At 36.6% G+C, this 18,044-nt stretch overlaps 1 protein-coding gene across 2 annotated transcripts in view; it reads left to right on the top strand.

The window, feature by feature from the left end:
- The window catches only part of gabra4 (gamma-aminobutyric acid type A receptor subunit alpha4), a 58,205-nt gene extending 49,221 nt beyond the window's left edge, over positions 1 to 8,984 (top strand). For both annotated transcript variants that reach the window (XM_051658566.1, XM_051658567.1), the window contains one exon: positions 5,107 to 8,984. In XM_051658566.1, the coding sequence (XP_051514526.1) occupies positions 5,107 to 5,646 (540 nt within the window). In that variant the 3' untranslated portion in view covers positions 5,647 to 8,984. The remainder of the gene's footprint in view (positions 1 to 5,106) is intronic.
- The last annotated feature ends 9,060 nt before the right edge of the window (positions 8,985 to 18,044 follow it).

Raw genomic sequence — 18,044 nt, 5'->3', positions numbered from 1 at the left:
TTTACAGTGTCCTTGTTACAAATATATCTTACTATTATTAATTAGTAAAGTAATAACAACAACATGTTATTAAAAGCAGTTTTATGGTAATTACATGTAGTTCAATAGTATTACTCAGTAATTACCTCTAAAACACAGTAACATGAACACTGTAAAATACAGTTTGTCTAAAAGTGTGTATATCATGGTAGTGTTTTATTATACTGCCTTTAATGTATACTCGTTTAAAGCTACACTATGTAGGATTTTTTTTAATTTAATTTAATTTAATTTTTTTTTAGAAATGAACAAAATTTAATTAATGATCAAGTATACTAACAATCCGTCTTCCAAACCATGTTTTTGCCTTACCCCTATTCACTATGGTATGCCTATAATTATTATTTATATTTTAGAGCTGTCGGGACAGATTTGGAAGGAAATTGCATACTTCCGTCAGTCGTCCGTGCATTTCTGTCATGTCCGTAAGTAAAGAAAAGAAGATCCGGAGCTACTACTGCGCATGTACATACAGTGATGGTTGTGATAGTAGTTTGAAGCTGAAAGCTTGTAGCCACATCCAGGGTTGGGGAGTAACAGAATACATGTAACGGATTACGTATTTATAATACAAAATATAAGTAACTGTATTCCACTACAGTTACAATTTAAATCATTGGTATTTAGAATACAGTTACATTCAAAAAGTATTTTGATTACTGAAGAGATTACTTTGCATTTTATTGTCATTTGTTTCATTTAATATTTAGTCCTTTCAGGTGGAAAACATTTATACATATAAATGATGCGATCCAAAGTGCATTTGAACAGCGGTGAAACACTTTCTTATGATGTGTTACATTCATACGAGCAGACAGAGAAGTAAGTTTGAAGTAAGTTTGGAGCAGAAGAAATAGAAATAAACCTTGTGTAAATTGTCAGCTTTACGCTAATCTAAAATGCTATTTCTAGCCATTTTACATGCACGTTACCAGGCACGATCATATTTTTTTATCAAGAAAATTCATGTTGGATCATAATTTATTTTTTGCTATTAGGGCAAAAATCATATTCTTGATAATTTGTGTATTGTTTTCCTGTAAAAATATATTTAAAAAAATCATTAAAACAAGATAAGTTAGATTGATCTTGTTTTAGAAACAACACTGCATAAGATATTTAGGTTTTTCAGAGAATGTATTTTTAATGTGTATTTTGTCTTACTTTTCTGGCAGAGTTTTTATAGTCAAAACAAGTGAAAAAATCTACCAGTGCTGAAGAAGTAATCCAAAGTATTTAGAATACGTTACTGACCTTGAGTAATCTAACGGAATATGTTACAAATTACATTTTACAGCATGTATTCTGTAATCTGTAGTAGAATACATTTCAAAAGTAACCCTCCCAACCCTGGCCACATCACATGAGCCACATTGACCATGGATCATTCAGAGTTTTTATTGCTCGACAGGTAAGATATTTTATTGGACAGATAGTTAGCCAGGAAGCTCTCTTAGCGTGTTAGTTCATTAGTTAGCGTTAGCCACTCTAATGGGGCATTTTTTTATGGATTGTGGTACTGCAGTGCTTGATTTCATTTTCGAGGAAAGACAATGGAAAAAAAATAACAGTGCTGGTAACTGTGCCAATCTCTAAACCAGTTACTACCTTGGTCTATTTGCCTGCTAGCTAAGTTATAATAGTTTCCACCGTTTGACTTTATCTGATATGAGTAGCAATCATCTAATGTCATCGTTGCCTAACTTCTAGGGGTGTAAAGGTGTATCGTGGCATGATACATCATGGTTCAAAAATGTGACGATACGCATCGTGGAGATTGGACTTTTTTATTTTTATTTTATTATTATTATTTTACAAGTATCTGTATCCAATACACGTGACGTCTTATGCCTACATAACGAGGGCATACACATGGAAATCTCTTCAATGCACACAAGAAGAACTAAAGTGCGATTAATAGTTGAATTTGTGAGAACTGAAAGTGAAACCATGTAAGCGAATGTAACACAGGGTGCAGGAAAGAGAAGCGCCTTTTTAGCCATAAGGGATCTGTCCGTATGCGTGAGAGAAAATTAGGCTACATTCACACAGTCAGTGTTTGGTTTTGACGACCAAATTCACTTACAGGTTTGAGTCTTGAAATGTCCCGTTCATACAACAGTTTACAGTAGCAGTTCAAATGATGTCTGTATGAACAAACAACCGAAGTCAAGCCCGTATTCTAACAGCTGTAACCATAGTGACAGTGACTAAAGTAAATTTCAAAGATGGCGACATCCATAACACCTGCATGTCTAATCACAATTGACGCCGCGTTAAATATACAAGTCCAATCGAGGCGCGGGTTCAACCATCAGATCGTAGTTAACCGACAGCGGCTTTGAATGCTTTTTAACCATGTGTCACGCAGCTTGTGCCCGTGAGTAGCCGGTGGAAAACAGCGGCTGAATCTTCAGATGACAAGCAGATAATATCTCCGTCTCCGTGAGTTATGAAACACACAAGACACACGCGTGTACAATGTAGTGTGGCTATCTCACATTAAATGATGTGACTGTTAACTAGTTCAGTGCAGGTTTGCCGAAAATGCTGTTGTGAGTCCTGAAATTAATGATAGTGCCATACTAATCTACTATATATAATGCTGAATATGTATAATGATGCTATGCTATGTCAAATGTCATGTCTGATTTGATTTCATCAGAACATTTCAGTAGGGTTTTAAGTAGGGACATTATTTAACTGGATAATCATGCACTTCCATCAAATATGCATTTTTGAAAAGAATATTTAGGTGTTGGCTAATCAGAGACAACATTATTTTAGAAAAATACAGCATATTTAAAATATTTTAAATTCATTTAATCAGTGACAGTGTGTAAGCAGCATATATATCTAACGTTATTCCATATTTTCAGCAAAGCTAATTATTAGCTAATATTTTCATTTGGTGTCACCATTGCCCTGTTCTAGACTGATTTTTAATCCCAGTAAATCTCTGATGGATCATATAGCACTTTTAATAGCAGTGCTACATTTGAAATGTTTTGCATATATCTTTAAAGTAATACTACTACTACTACTAATAATAATAATAATAACTTTAGGCTTAGTTTAAAAAATCGTAAACTGAACTGAACCGTGAGCTCAGTATCGTGAACTGAACCAAATCTTGAGATGAGTGAACCGTTACACCCCTACTAACTTTTGTTGAAACAATTGTTTTCAGTAAGTCAAAACAACAGCATAAATATGCTACTTACATGCTAATAAGACATATTTTTTCAGATATCCACCTTTTTCTTCCTTTATTTATTTATTTTATTTATTTGAGGGGAGGGGGCGAGTTTTGTTGTTGTTAGTGACATTCACTCTGATAAGATGATCACCTGTAACCATGGTTACACCGGTACTCCTCAAACCATCAGATTCATCCCCACAGGGGAGCAAAGCCAAAGCCCGATGGACGTAATTACCAAAACAGTGTTTCTCTGCAAGTAACTTGCCGTTCTATGCTTCAAACGCTAGAGGGCCAAAAGTTACATAGAGGAGCTTTAATTAAAAAACAAATTAATGGGCCTGTGTAGCTCAGCGAGTAAAGATGCTGACTACCACCCCTGTAGTCGCAAGTTTGAATCCAGGGCATGCTGAGTGACTCCAGCCAGGTCTCCTAAGCAACCAAATTGGCCCGGTTGCTAGGGAGGGTAGAGTCACATGGACTAACCTCCTCGTGGTCCCTATAATGTGGTTCTCGCTCTCGGTGGGGTGCGTGGTGAGTTGTGCATGGATGCCACGGAGAATAGTTGAAATATAACCTGAAAATCTGCTTGTGAGATTCACCACAGTGCATCCTTCTAATAAACATGCATAAATCATTAGACAGTTACATTCCAGATAGAGAATGGATCAATAATATGGCTGAACATTCTTTAAAAATAAATGAATAAAAATAAGGAATTCCCATCATCCCTAGTATAATATCATTAGCATCTACAATCTTGTGCACATGTACAGTACATACAGAAAAATACAGTATACAGCCATTCACACACACCATACATAGTGGAATCGTTTCGCTAGTCGCTGTTTAAAGCAATAAAGCTGCTTATAGAATCATTCCACCCTCCTTCTCCACATACCCACAAACAACAAACCATCTGATCATAAAAGCTTCTTACTGTCCTGGATGTTACTGTAAGCATGACGTCTGTTCACATCTGCATTAGAGACACATACTGGCTACAGAAGTGCACTTTTAATGCACTTCAGCTCATAAAAGCTTTTCATCAACTTAAAGGCATGGTTTGACCCCTGGGGGTCCATAAAGGTACTGCAGGGTGATTTAAAAATGTTCAGAACTATCAGAATGCACATTAATTAATGACCTGATAAACGCTGTATTATGTAATAATGTTAGTTCATGTTTTAATGAAAGTTATTATAAACTGCTACCATGATAATCAAGCTTTTCCCTTTATATTGGGGGTCCCTGGCAGTCGCGATTTCTCCGAGTAGGCAAAGGAGGCGTCTCCTCAAAAAGTGGGGTGAGCAAAATAAATTACTGTACATAAATAAAACAAATAAAATATTATGAAATGTGAGCTCAAACAATGTGTAATAGCAGTCATATTTCTAAAGACACTGTATCAAACAGCGACACCGGCAGATAAATTTTCAAAGGGAGGCAGTGTCTCTCAAGCCTCCTTTCAGCTCATTGCAATATCACTGAGTTCATAAAGCCTGTGGTGAATGTGAGGGGGAAAAACCACCAAGTATAGTCAAAAAGTCACATGATGGGGAGACTCCGATTAGTTTAAATCTTAAATATTGCAGAAAAGTGAAATCTATGGAATTTTTTTTCACCCGTTATGAATGTCCACAAGTGAAATCATAAATCTGAGTACTAATCTGAGTATACCTTTCCAAGCCGCACAATTTGAGGTATCATTCATATATGTAGCACAAATGATGCGGGACTTTGAAACATGTTAGAGTTTAGACCTACTATTTAAGGTTAGAGTATTTTTAAGTCCCCCAAATACAACTAATAACTAGCTAGTTTGCTGTGAACATCTGTACTAATTATATGTTCTTTTTTCTCTGCAGCAAAACTCAGACACCAACGGCAATTTACGGAAACGCGTGAACTCCAGCATTCACTCGCAACCTGATGCCAAGAAACCCCAAAGAACCGAACCAAAAGAACCGTCTGGCAAGAGCGGCACTGCTGCGTCCAAACCGACTCTGACCAGCCAATCATCTTCCACCTCAGAGGGTACCAGCAGTTTCTCCAGCCAATCATGTCTCAGCCCCAGTGCGGCCAGCCAATCCAATGCAGCCACTTCATCCTTAGCCTCTAAAACCACACCCCCAGCCCCGCCCTCTACGCCAACAGCCCCTGAAAAATCCTCACCCACCACTGGCTCCGCCCCTCTTCACCATCTTCTCGGGCCTAAATTAGAGAACATTAAAAAGAAGGAAGCCAAAACCGCCTCTTCTGCTCAACCTGCACCTCCTGCTACCGGGGGGGCCAGCAAAATCGACGAGTATGCACGTATTTTATTCCCAGTGTCTTTTGGGGCGTTCAACATGGTGTACTGGGTAGTGTACTTATCCAAAGACACCATGGAGGCCAAGGGAGGCTAATAAAGACTGGCTTGTTTGTTTGAACACTTTTTCTACAATTCACTGATGATATAAAGACCCCTTCGAAGGATTATGTCAACTATTATGTAAACTGTTTGCCTCAACAAATTATTTGGTGAAATAATATAAAAACATTTATTTAATTGATTATCAAAAGGGCCGTTCCAGATTTAGCATGTGTATATATGATAAGTAAAAATAATTTAATTAAAAAAAAACAAACTAAAAAAACAATTCAAGCAATCTCACTGGAATGAATCATAGATTTTTCTGTTGTCTGTTTGAATAGCCATATTTCTGGTCCGTCCTATATATTGCCAGATCCACTGCAGCAGGGACAATGCTACTGAATATAGAAAAAACAATACCCAGGCCATTTAGTCTATTTTTATATAGAGACACATTCTAAAAGATTCCTTCATTTGGAGACTCGGATAAGTTTTCTGAAACCTGATAGATTTGAATTCACCCCGTGGATGCCAAGAAAACAAATTTCTGACATTGTTATGACACTACACATCTCATTTGATAAAGCAACATTGTATATGTAAACTGCTGTGGCACAAATGGTATCTATTATGCATTCTCTCGCCAAGAGAAAATGCTAGAATAGAGTTTTGTTTTTGTTTTGTTTTTTCAGTGAAAACATATGCATGTCTTTTCTTTTTTTAAAGAAACTACAAGAATTTTCTTGTAAGTCCTTAAAGCACAAATGATGGCTTTCTCTCTGGTATTCTTTGTTTTTGAATGGCTTGTTTTTAGTTTAGTTTGATTTTGGTTTTGGTTTTATTATTAAAGTATTTATGTCTTATTGCTTATATACAGTATACTCTGATAGAAAGATTGTAGTGTGACATAGGGATGGAGTTTAACTATATGAAACACATAGCGCGCGTGTACGGACCCCTGGCATCCTGATCACACAGTGAAATCGGAAAGAGTAGGTCAACTTGTCTTTAGCAAATATCGGTATACATGTATGCTTACCGGAATTTAAAACACTGCCCCCAGTGGCCAAAGCTGTAAATGTTGTAGGGCGTATAGTCACATGTGAGCTCCGTTTATGTCCAGGAGAGGTCGCCAAAAGCAAGTTGTGAAGTGAGCTCCTTTCAGCTGTACAGGATGTAATACAGTGAAGAGGAATGCATATTTTATGGACTCTATCCCCCAACCCAAACCCCAAACCTAAACCTAACCATTAATGGAGTAAAAATTAAATGTTAGGGGGGAGAGTGCAACTTCCGAATCATGCTTGTCATTGATTAAGAAAACACAATTACTTCCTGGTTCCAGTGTGGATACAAATCCAGGTTGTTCACGCTGATGATGCAATGCACTACCGGTCGAGCCACATGGGAAGGTAAACACACTGAAACCGATGCAAACATGTCTGCCGTGAAATCTCGTATGTCAGTGAGTCGGCGTACTGTCATCGATCCTAGGGTATCGGAACTTTCAAAAACAGCACGCTAACTTCCTGTGTGATCATGTTGCCCCTGGAGCCCGTTTCCGTGGCAACTGCTCAGGGTCGAGATGGGAAGCTCAAACTGACTTTTGAGGTCATCATACAAGTGCCAACAACAACAATGTCATGCAATCCTCATAGGGCTGCTTATTGTAAGTGTATATTGGATCTAAAGCAGTGATTAGTTGAGATATTCAGTATCCACCAATCACTCGTCACGTCACAAAATTTATGTTAAGTAAAATTTAAAGGACAAGTTCACCCAAAAATTTAAATTCTATCATTATTTACTCACCCTCATGAAATGTGTAAATTTCTTTCTTATGCGGAACACAAAAAGCTCTTAGAATCACGTTACTACACCTACATTTAAAAAATATATATATATATATATATATATATATATATATTTACTTTGCTCGATGTATGTATCGCGGCAGTTTTTGGGTGAAATGAACGCTAGAGGCGCTACAACAACAATGACTTTTATTCACTTTCACACAAATCACAAGTAAAGTGGCAGATTATCAGTTCATACACACTTTTCACCCTGTTCGTCACACAGTGCTATCTTATGACATCTAAACTCTTTTACTATTGTGCATGACTTGTAAGGCGTTACATTTTAATGTTTGCATTACATAACCAACTACATTTACAAGCTTGTTCAAATGCAATCAAATTGCGCAGTAGCTCAACTGACAGATTGTTGCACTTGCAATGTAAAGGATCGGGGTACGAGTCCTGAAGAGCACGCTTTTCAAAACGTGAGCCAAAAGTGTCATAGAAGCACCACAAAATGACATGGTTGCGTTTGTACTTTTTACTATACTGTAGCCCTACATCTCCACCTTCACTTTCACTTCCACATTCTTCTTCTTTAGTTTTTTGGCTATTTGCATTCTTTGTACATATCACCACCTACTGGTCGGGGCTGGTCAAATGTGGAGATTTATTGTTAAAAAAGGACTTAAATATTGATCTGGTTCTCACCCACACCTATCATATTACTTCTGAAGACATGGATTAAACCACTGGAGTTGTATGGATTACTTTTATGATGCCTTTATGTGCTTTTTGGAGCTTCAAAGTTCTGGCCACCATTCACTTACATTGTATGGACCTACAGAGCAGAAATATTCGTCTAAAAATCTTCATTTGTGTTCAGCAGTAGAAAATAATATGCATCTGGGATGGCATGAGGGTGAGTAAATCTGTTTGGGAGAAAGTTTTATTCATTTTAAGCGCCACACAATGGACATTTCACCTCAGAACTGATGCAATAATGAACCACGTGATATCATTTTCCACAAATGTTGCCACAGTCATGTAATTTTCCTGAGATCACACTACTCATTTGTCAAATCTTGGCAGATATGAGAGTGTTGGTCATTCATGTTTTTGAGTCATAATAGAAAATACAGCTGATTCTGTGTAAAGCTGAATAAATAATTATTTATCAAAGTAATGGCCAGCATCATCCAATCACTGCCAACCTTGTTAAAATAAAATTATACATTATAAATACAGAATCTAAGTATTGCATCGTGTTTGAAACAGCATGTGGGTGAATTTTTTAGGTGAATTATTCCTTTAAAAGCATTACGATTAATCCGAATTTGATGGTGTGAAAGTTGCTGTCATCTCTGTGTTTGCTTCTGTTTTGCTGTTCATTACTGGTGCAGGAAGATGCTGCACTGATGCTCTGGTGTTGTGAAGTAAGGTTACACCCTTCTGATGATCCTGGGAGTTGTTAGCAGTTGGCTTTGACTTGATTCATTCCACCATTCTATTAAATGTGACATACAACACATACTGTATATGCATATATGGCACAAATTTGGTTGATTAATCCAATAAATTATTATATTTTTTATTATTATTATTATTATTAATTAGAAGAAATGTGCATGTGTATTCTATGCATGCATACATATAAAATGTTTTTCTGTTTGTGTGTGTGTGTGTGTGTGTGTGTGTGTGTGTGTGTGTGTAAGGAGACACAGTGTGATAGACTTTCTCACTGGTTAGACTGGACTCTGAGTGGTTACTCTCCTTTTTAACGAGGCAGCACATTTAATCTAATGACCCATTAAGTTAGCTTTCTGTCCACCAGACTGTTTCCAAGAAAGACCGTCTGCCTTACTGGTTGAAGGGGACAAAAAGAAAAAGGTCATTAAAACAAGCCACTATAAATCGGAATGGAAAAGTAGCCTTTTATTTTCTACTTACAGCCCAGTATATGGGTGTTCTTCAACTTTGGGCACATTTACTACTGTGGAACTCTAGAAAGTAAAGTCTCGTTAAAACCTTTTTCACTCTCATTATTATTATAATTATAATTATTATCATTATTATTATTTTATTTTTTTAAATTTACTAACAATGTCCAAAAGTATCTGTGCATTAATCGCCGGAGATTTATGTCTTTTTTTTTTTTTTTTTTTTTTTTTTTTTTTTTAACCTTTTTTTTTTTTGAAAGTCATGAGAATTCCCACCAATGTCCAGCACATCTCAAATTCTGTATTGTGTTTAATAGAATTCTGTGCTGGAAATGATGCTGAAGGAAATTTTTAACGTTTTTGAAATAAAATGGCCGACTCCTTTGTCTTGCTAAGGCTAATTTCATAGCTAAAATTTTATGTATCCTAAATACACACAATTAAATAATATTTCACACTGCATAATGTGGCAAAATTACAGCTTGTTTGGAAATCACGCCCAATAAAAACATTCTGCTCACAAGTGATATTTATTCATATTTCATCTCAAACATGCTCTTCACTGGCTATGTTTACATGTACACCAATACTCTGATTATTACAATAATCAGAGTATTGTGAATAATTAAATTATGAATCTCTTCAATACCATTTACATACTACTTGCCAACAATCTGATTATTCGATGAGAAATGTGATGTTTTAATGTTTTTTTAAAAATGGAAAAAAGTACTTGTTGCAAATATGTGTCTTTAAATACAGCTTGGTATAAGGGAAATTAGTCAGTCAGTTTGTGAGTCTTTTTGAATGATTGATTAAAAGAACCAATTCAAAAGAGTCATTTTCAACTACACTGGTTGCTGTTTTGATTCACTAAAAGAATCAGTCCATAAGAATCTTTTGATTGTGAATCTGAACACTCTGGATGTTGTCGTGTTCCTGCCGCGAGGAGTCGGACAAATTCAATAGAGCGCAAAAGTCTGGTTTTGGATGTAAAAATCCCATTTATTTATATTTAGGTTGTACATCAAGTCAAGTCAAGTCTTATTTATCGGTATAGCGCTTTTCACAACACACCTTGTTTCAAAGCAGCTTTACAGAAAATTATGCTCTAACAAAAAAATGATGCTATTTATGTCCTCATTGTGCGATTATAATGAATAATGATATTAAAAAGCATGCCTTAAAATTTAAAGTCTTTAGGCCTCCAGTGAGCAGGCTTAAGGCGACCATAAGATGTAAATATTGGAGAAAGGGTTACCAGGCTCACCAGGGGGACCAGTTCCCCTCTGGCTAAACAGCATGAATACAATGCCAATATTAGTTATCTATGTGTGAAACAAGTCTTGTTTTAAGTAAACTGAGTAGATGTTGTTGGCCAATGTCTAAACTAAAGGATTTTGTACGAACTATAAGATTAAGGATTAAGTGTCTATGAATTCCATCCCAAATTGTTTGCAGAAGTGCATGCAGATGCAGTGTCCATTTATTCGCCTGATTAAGGCTTTAGATGGTATTAATTTATCGTCTATGTATTCTGTTATAAGAGAGTGTAGTCAATCCTTTGACCAAGATGATGCTGGCGGAGGTCAGCGAGATGTGCATCAATGGTAAGCTATATGCTTCTGTTGAAGCCACCCGTCTACGTTATTTCAATTTCATTGTTTAAGAATCGTCTTTGATAGCAGAAATCACGTAAACAACTACATTACCCATGGTCCAGCAGAGAAAGCTTCACCAATCAGAGAACCGTGGCCAATTGTTCGATTTTCAAATCCTTTTTTTGCCTCAAAACAAAGTTTGTGATGTTGTGCTTCACCACGGAGCTGGTTGGTTTGGTTCATGGCTTATAACTCTTTTATGAAGGATTTTAAGAAAAGTCTATGGAAGAAATGAATGGGGAAAATACTTCCAAAACCCAGATGGCTGGGTGGGCGGGCAATGTTGCGCTCGATAGAAAGACACGTTCCCTTGCCACTATTTTGTGGTATATGACCTTTTTATCTCACCAACATTCAATTCAGACAGCAACTGGACATTTACAAATAGAGAAAATATGTTATCTTTTGCCGAGGGGCTGTAAATTCTGCAGCGGTTGAACACCACTGCTGGAAAAGGTGCAAGGAACTGCCGTATCGCGTGAAGGTGAGAAGTAAGTTAGTGCAGCTTCTTCCTTTTCGCAATGTTTTACAAACCTGTGCTTGAGCGCAACATCATCCGTCTGCAGCACTGGCACAGGTGCACTTTGGTCAGAGTGGAAGAAATCCGATTAAAGCATTTACATGCCAAGATAAAGCAAATCAAATAGGAGTACTCCTATTAGGGGCAGTGGTAGCTCAGCAGTTAAGGCTTTGGGTTACTGATCAGGAGGTCAGGGGTTCAAGCCCCAGCACCACCAAGATGCCACTGTTGGGCCCTTGAGCAAGGCCCTTGATCCTATCTGCTCCAGGGGCACTGTATCATGGCTGACCCTGCACTCTGACCCCAGAAAAAGAAGAATTTCACTGTATATGTGCAAATGTGTGATAAATAAAGAAAATTATAAAAAAACTATATATATATTATTACTCCACATATCTTACAGCACATGTACTCCACATACAGGTGCATCTCAATAAATTAGAATGTCGTGGAAAAGTTCATTTATTTCAGTAATTCAACTCAAATTGTGAAACTCGTGTATTAAATAAATTCAGTGCACACAGACTGAAGTAGTTTAAGTCTTTGGTTCTTTTAATTGTGATGATTTTGGCTCACATTTAACAAAAACCCACCAATTCACTATCTCAAAAAATTAGAATATGGTGACATGCCAATCAGCTAATCAACTCAAAACACCTGCAAAGGTTTCCTGAGCCTTCAAAATGGTCTCTCAGTTTGGTTCACTAGGCTACACAATCATGGGGAAGACTGCTGATCTGACAGTTGTCCAGAAGACAATCATTGACACCCTTCACAAGGAGGGTAAGCCACAAACATTCATTGCCAAAGAAGCTGGCTGTTCACAGAGTGCTGTATCCAAGCATGTTAACAGAAAGTTGAGTGGAAGGAAAAAGTGTGGAAGAAAAAGATGCACAACCAACCGAAAGAACCGCAGCCTTATGATTGTCAAGCAAAATTGATTCAAGAATTTGCGTGAACTTCACAAGGAATGGACTGAGGCTGGGGTCAAGGCATCAAGAGCCACCACACACAGACATGTCAAGGAATTTGGCTACAGTATTCCTCTTGTTAAGCCACTCCTGAACCACAGACAATGTCAGAGGCGTCTTACCTGGGCTAAGGAGAAGAAGAACTGGACTGTTGCCCAGTGGTCCAAAGTCCTCTTTTCAGATGAGAGCAAGTTTTGTATTTCATTTGGAAACCAAGGTCCTAGAGTCTGGAGGAAGGGTGGAGAAGCTCATAGCCCAAGTTGCTTGAAGTCCAGTGTTAAGTTTCCACAGTCTGTGATGATTTGGGGTGCAATGTCATCTGCTGGTGTTGGTCCATTGTGTTTTTTGAAAACCAAAGTCACTGCACCCGTTTACCAAGAAATTTTGGAGCACTTCATGCTTCCTTCTGCTGACCAGCTTTTTAAAGATGCTGATTTCATTTTCCAGCAGGATTTGGCACCTGCCCACACTGCCAAAAGCACCAAAAGTTGGTTAAATGACCATGGTGTTAGTGTGCTTGACTGGCCAGCAAACTCACCAGACCTGAACCCCATAGAGAATCTATGGGGTATTGTCAAGAGGAAAATGAGAAACAAGAGACCAAAAAATGCAGATGAGCTGAAGGCCACTGTCAAAGAAACCTGGGCTTCCATACCACCCAGCAGTGCCACAAACTGATCACCTCCATGCCACGCCGAATTGAGGCAGTAATTAAAGCAAAAGGAGCCCCTACCAAGTATTGAGTACATATACAGTAAATGAACATACTTTCCAGAAGGCCAACAATTCACTAAAAATGTTTTTTTTATTGGTCTTATGATGTATTCTAATTTTTTGAGATAGTGAATTGGTGGGTTTTTGTTAAATGTGAGCCAAAATCATCACAATTAAAAGAACCAAAGACTTAAACTACTTCAGTCTGTGTGCATTGAATTTATTTAATACATGAGTTTCACAATTTGAGTTGAATTACTGAAATAAATGAACTTTTCCACGACATTCTAATTTATTGAGATGCACCTGTATATATATATATATATATATACACACACACTAAAATTGTTTTGTGTGGTGGAAATGACACCACAATTGTGGGTCAAGTCATAATTCTTTTTTCACACAATAAATATTAATATTATTTATGTTTATTTAGCTCTGTTTAAATTATCATAGTTTTTAAACATGCAATAGTTTGTCATTTTATAATGGATTTTCATAGTTATTATTAAAAGTATGCATCTAGGACAGGGCTTAAACAGTAAATTAAAAAAGATATCTATCTATCTATCTATCTAAAGTTTAAATCTGTTTGTTTTAAATAAAAACAACCCCTGGGACATGAAAACGCACAAAGTTGAAGTAACACCTTCATTGTTACATCAGCAAGTGCCCGTTCAGTTAATTCAGAAATAGATATGATTATTTTGCACTTTTAATCCAATTTTGAGTCTGACATGTTAAAATCATAATTGATCTTGAATCTGTTTCATTCATTACACTGGGAATGGAAGATCAAGTAGAGCACTTTGCTTCATAGGAAACAGTATTTAACACAGTGTGCTCTGTTGTATGCTGCACATTTATGCCAATTTAGTAGGTCATTTGGGATCCATGCACACAGCAATACTGTATAGAGCATGCATACTGCACACCACTGCATACTAACCTTGCAGTCTTGTTAGTCTGACACTGTCTGCATATGTGTGTGCACGAGTTTGTGTGAGAGGGACATGGCTATCAGCAGACTGATGGAGTGATCAAAATGTCTGGATTCGCCAGAAACCCATTCTAGTGTGAAATTGACTTTGTTCCTTCATCCTCTTTCAAACACACACACACACACACACACACACACACACACACACACACACACACACACATACACACTTGTTGATGTGGCTATCCTTATGAGGACTCTCCATAGACATAATGATTTTATACTGTACGAACTATAGATTGTATCCCCTAACCCTAACCCTACCCCTAAACCTCACAAAAAACTTTCTGCATTTTTACATTTTCAAAAAAACATTGTTTAGTATGTTTTTTTAAGCGATTTGAATAATGGGGACACTAGAAATGTCCACATTAACCACATTTATAGCATAATACCCTACAGTTTGTAACATAAAAAATTGTCCTAAACATTGTATTTGTAGTAAAATCATAGTTGCCACAAAATTAACATGGTTACTGTCATGGTTACAATACTATAGTAAAACCATTGGTTAATTCTATCAAAACCATGATTTCTGCTAAGAACACCAGGGTGATAACTGTCCTTGTTATTACAGTCATGGTTACTACAATATTACAATAGTAAAACCATGGTTAATTTTCATTAAGGTCCTTAAAAACAATTAAAAAAAAAAAACTCTCTAATTACTAACTCAATATTTTGATGCATGTAGCATTATTATGCTACATGCATCAACATAAAGTGCATTTCAAACTCAACTCAATGTATATTCAACATTCAGAATCACTATAGAAGAAATACATTTGCTATTAAAATGAATACGAGAAGGGATGTCGTAACACGACTCGAGTTTTTTAATCATACGCGGAAATCCCACATCTTCATCTACGGAGTAAGGGCAACATAACTTTGGCAATGAACACTTCAAGCGCTTTAGTTCTTGTTTCATGTCTGTCCGAACTTGGACAATGTGCCAGCTTAAAGACGGAAGGGATTGTGTCTGTGTGCAGTTTCGGGCTCACCTGCGGCTCTGTGCGCACCGCGCGCTATATATCCTCAGGTGATGTCAGCGCAAATAGCAAATCAAATATCAATGTATTACCAGTATACCAGTATATGTTGTAAACGTTTTTTGACCATTGCTGTTGTATTTGACTGCATAAAGAAAAAGTTCCCAGACAAGAGACTAAAATGACGCAGCGCTTCTCTCTTGCAGCTTGTTTTCTCCGCTTGCCATTTTGCCAGTGCGTGCAGAACTGTGATGTCATCAATTGATTTAACATACTAACAGTTAATAAGACAGCTTCTCTCTGTAGAAAGTTGACCCACGTCTACAGAGCCATACAGGTGCATTAGCGGAGGTTACAACTGCGCATGTCTATTTGCCGCTTTATTTTCTTCGCCAAACTATATGATCCAGATGTGTTATTAAACTAGAGATGGTTGGCGAACCATACAGTTTGTTTTTTTGTTTTTTTTACTAAGAACCGTTACACTCCTATTTCACACGTACGATCAAACCGGTGTGATCTGCATTCATGCTGCTGTTTACCAGCAAAATCGGCTGTCATAATGACTGAAGTGGTTGTCATAATGATCCAGCATCTCAAATAGTCTTTTCAACATCACAATATCTTTATTTTTATATGTTACAAACTTTAAAACAATCACTAAATAAATGTATAAAGCTGTTCATATTGGAGCACACTGTTTAGATTCAGCGCTGCGGCCATGTTTTCTGACGTTAAAGAATATATAGACTAGTCAGTCCACTCGAGCCTTCTCCCATTCCTTCTGTCACAACCACTTCTTGGGCTGGGAGAGTGGAAGGGCTAGGTTTTTATAACCTTTTATGCTCCTCCTTTTGTATGCTTCTATGACAATACAAACTCAGAATCCCATCTTGCATTGCAACGAAAATATGGCAGCGCCAATAGCCGGCAAGTGCATTCACGATCGCATTTTATCTATCTTAATCAATCATTATAAACATCTAAAGACCACATTATAGTTTTGATAATATATAATCTGATGTTCAGTGCACCTGCTGTGATATAATCTGTCCACCAGTGCATCTACTGTGAAGTGTAAGGTAAGATTTATTTTAATTATAGTGCGCATGAAGAACTCTCGCTGGGAGATCTGTCAGTACAGGAGAAACTCAAATGTGAAAAGGATAAGCACTCTTCGTTTTAAAATCAACTTTTGCAAATTTGACCCGAAAACAATAAACAAGTATTTTTTTTTATTATTATTATTTATTTATTTTTTAAAGAAAGAAATGCAATAACCACTAACATCAATAAAGTAAAAAACATTAAATTTGTGCATTTTTGGGAGGGATTTGCTGGGATTTTTTGGTATTTAGACCTTATTTAGCTCTAAATTACTAAATTACACCATTCATTTTCATATACATTAAGCACATTTTATGTTGTCTTCACTTCAATAAAAACCTTCAAAACATCACAATTTCAAAACATTAAAATTTGTCATGCATTGGGGGTCTTTGGTGACATCTGCTGGAGTCAAAATAACAACTGTATGAAATGACAACTACGCTCAGTAGATGGCTACAGTGCTCCATTCATTGGCTGATTTCTATAAGCTAATGTTGTATCAAGCTTAATTTCTAGATATTATCACAAATTATGCATTGGATATATATTTAGACATTATAAAAATAAATAAATTTAAAAAAAAATCTCTTTTGTCAAATTGTAGCATTTTTTTCTAAACCACTTGTGTTGAAGTGTCAGATTTTTCAATGATGCTCCAATTTGCTGTCAAACATTTCTAGTGTCCCCATAATTCAAATAATTCAAAAAACACACTAAACGATGTGTGTGGCTGTGTTCTGTGTAATGTCTGATTTATTGATTTTTATTTGACAATTAAATAATAAAAAAATGTCTGTATTTTAGTATTTCCCATTCATTTCCTATGACCGTTCGATTTTGACCCGAAGAACATAAGTAATTTTTTTTTACTTTTTTTTTTTTTTTTTTTACATTTCTTTTTATGATCACTTTTATTTTTGTATGTTTATTAGGTTCTAATAGTATGGAGTTAGAATTGTTTCAGATTCACAAATAGAAAGATGATTCACAAATGAATTGAATGAGATCCATAAATAAATGTAAGGAGTTTCACAAAAATAAAATGAATTCACAAATAAATAAAATGAGATTTGCAAACAAGAAAATTATTTACAAATATATATTTTTAACTCACAAACACAACTCTGTCCAACATTCATTTGTGAAACGCACACAATTATTTGCGGATCGCTTGATGTGCATTTGTGGATGGTAGCTCACATTTGTGAATTCTGAAACATTTCTTGCGTGAGAGCTGCGGGCAATCCACAAATAGATGGACTCCACCCATCGTTTACTCAAGCAAATCAGATAACGGCCACATTACTCGGACCAATCATAGCACGTTCTATCTTCAACCAATCACGCTTCGAGTAAAGTAACGCAATATTTTTTATTGTAGACCATAATATCTGAGTTACTTTTTAAATAAAGTAACATGTTGCTTTTGTACACCTCTACTGTCCCTGTATTGTGATAAATCATGAGCAAATGTGTGTAAACTTCAGGGAGGAGACATAGTGCATGATAGGCATTGTAGTTCTATAGAGTGTGAGGCCAGAGACTATTTAGCAGAGACTAGTCACTTCTATTTAAATGTATGGGAGAAATTGGAATGCCCAGCCAAGAAGCTCTACCACCCAACAGTCAATGGATGTAGAAAGGAAGTCCCACCTTGCAGGTAAAAGAGCCAATCACCTTTTAGATACAGACATTGCCTCAACGGGTCAGTCAACTCGCTAACGCGCATGCGCATTTTGT

The sequence above is a fragment of the Myxocyprinus asiaticus genome, chromosome 27 (genome assembly GCF_019703515.2).
Source record: "Myxocyprinus asiaticus isolate MX2 ecotype Aquarium Trade chromosome 27, UBuf_Myxa_2, whole genome shotgun sequence".
Lineage (NCBI taxonomy): Eukaryota > Metazoa > Chordata > Actinopteri > Cypriniformes > Catostomidae > Myxocyprinus > Myxocyprinus asiaticus.
Note: the sequence above shows the minus strand (reverse complement) of the source record. Positions and strands in the feature narration are given on the sequence as shown.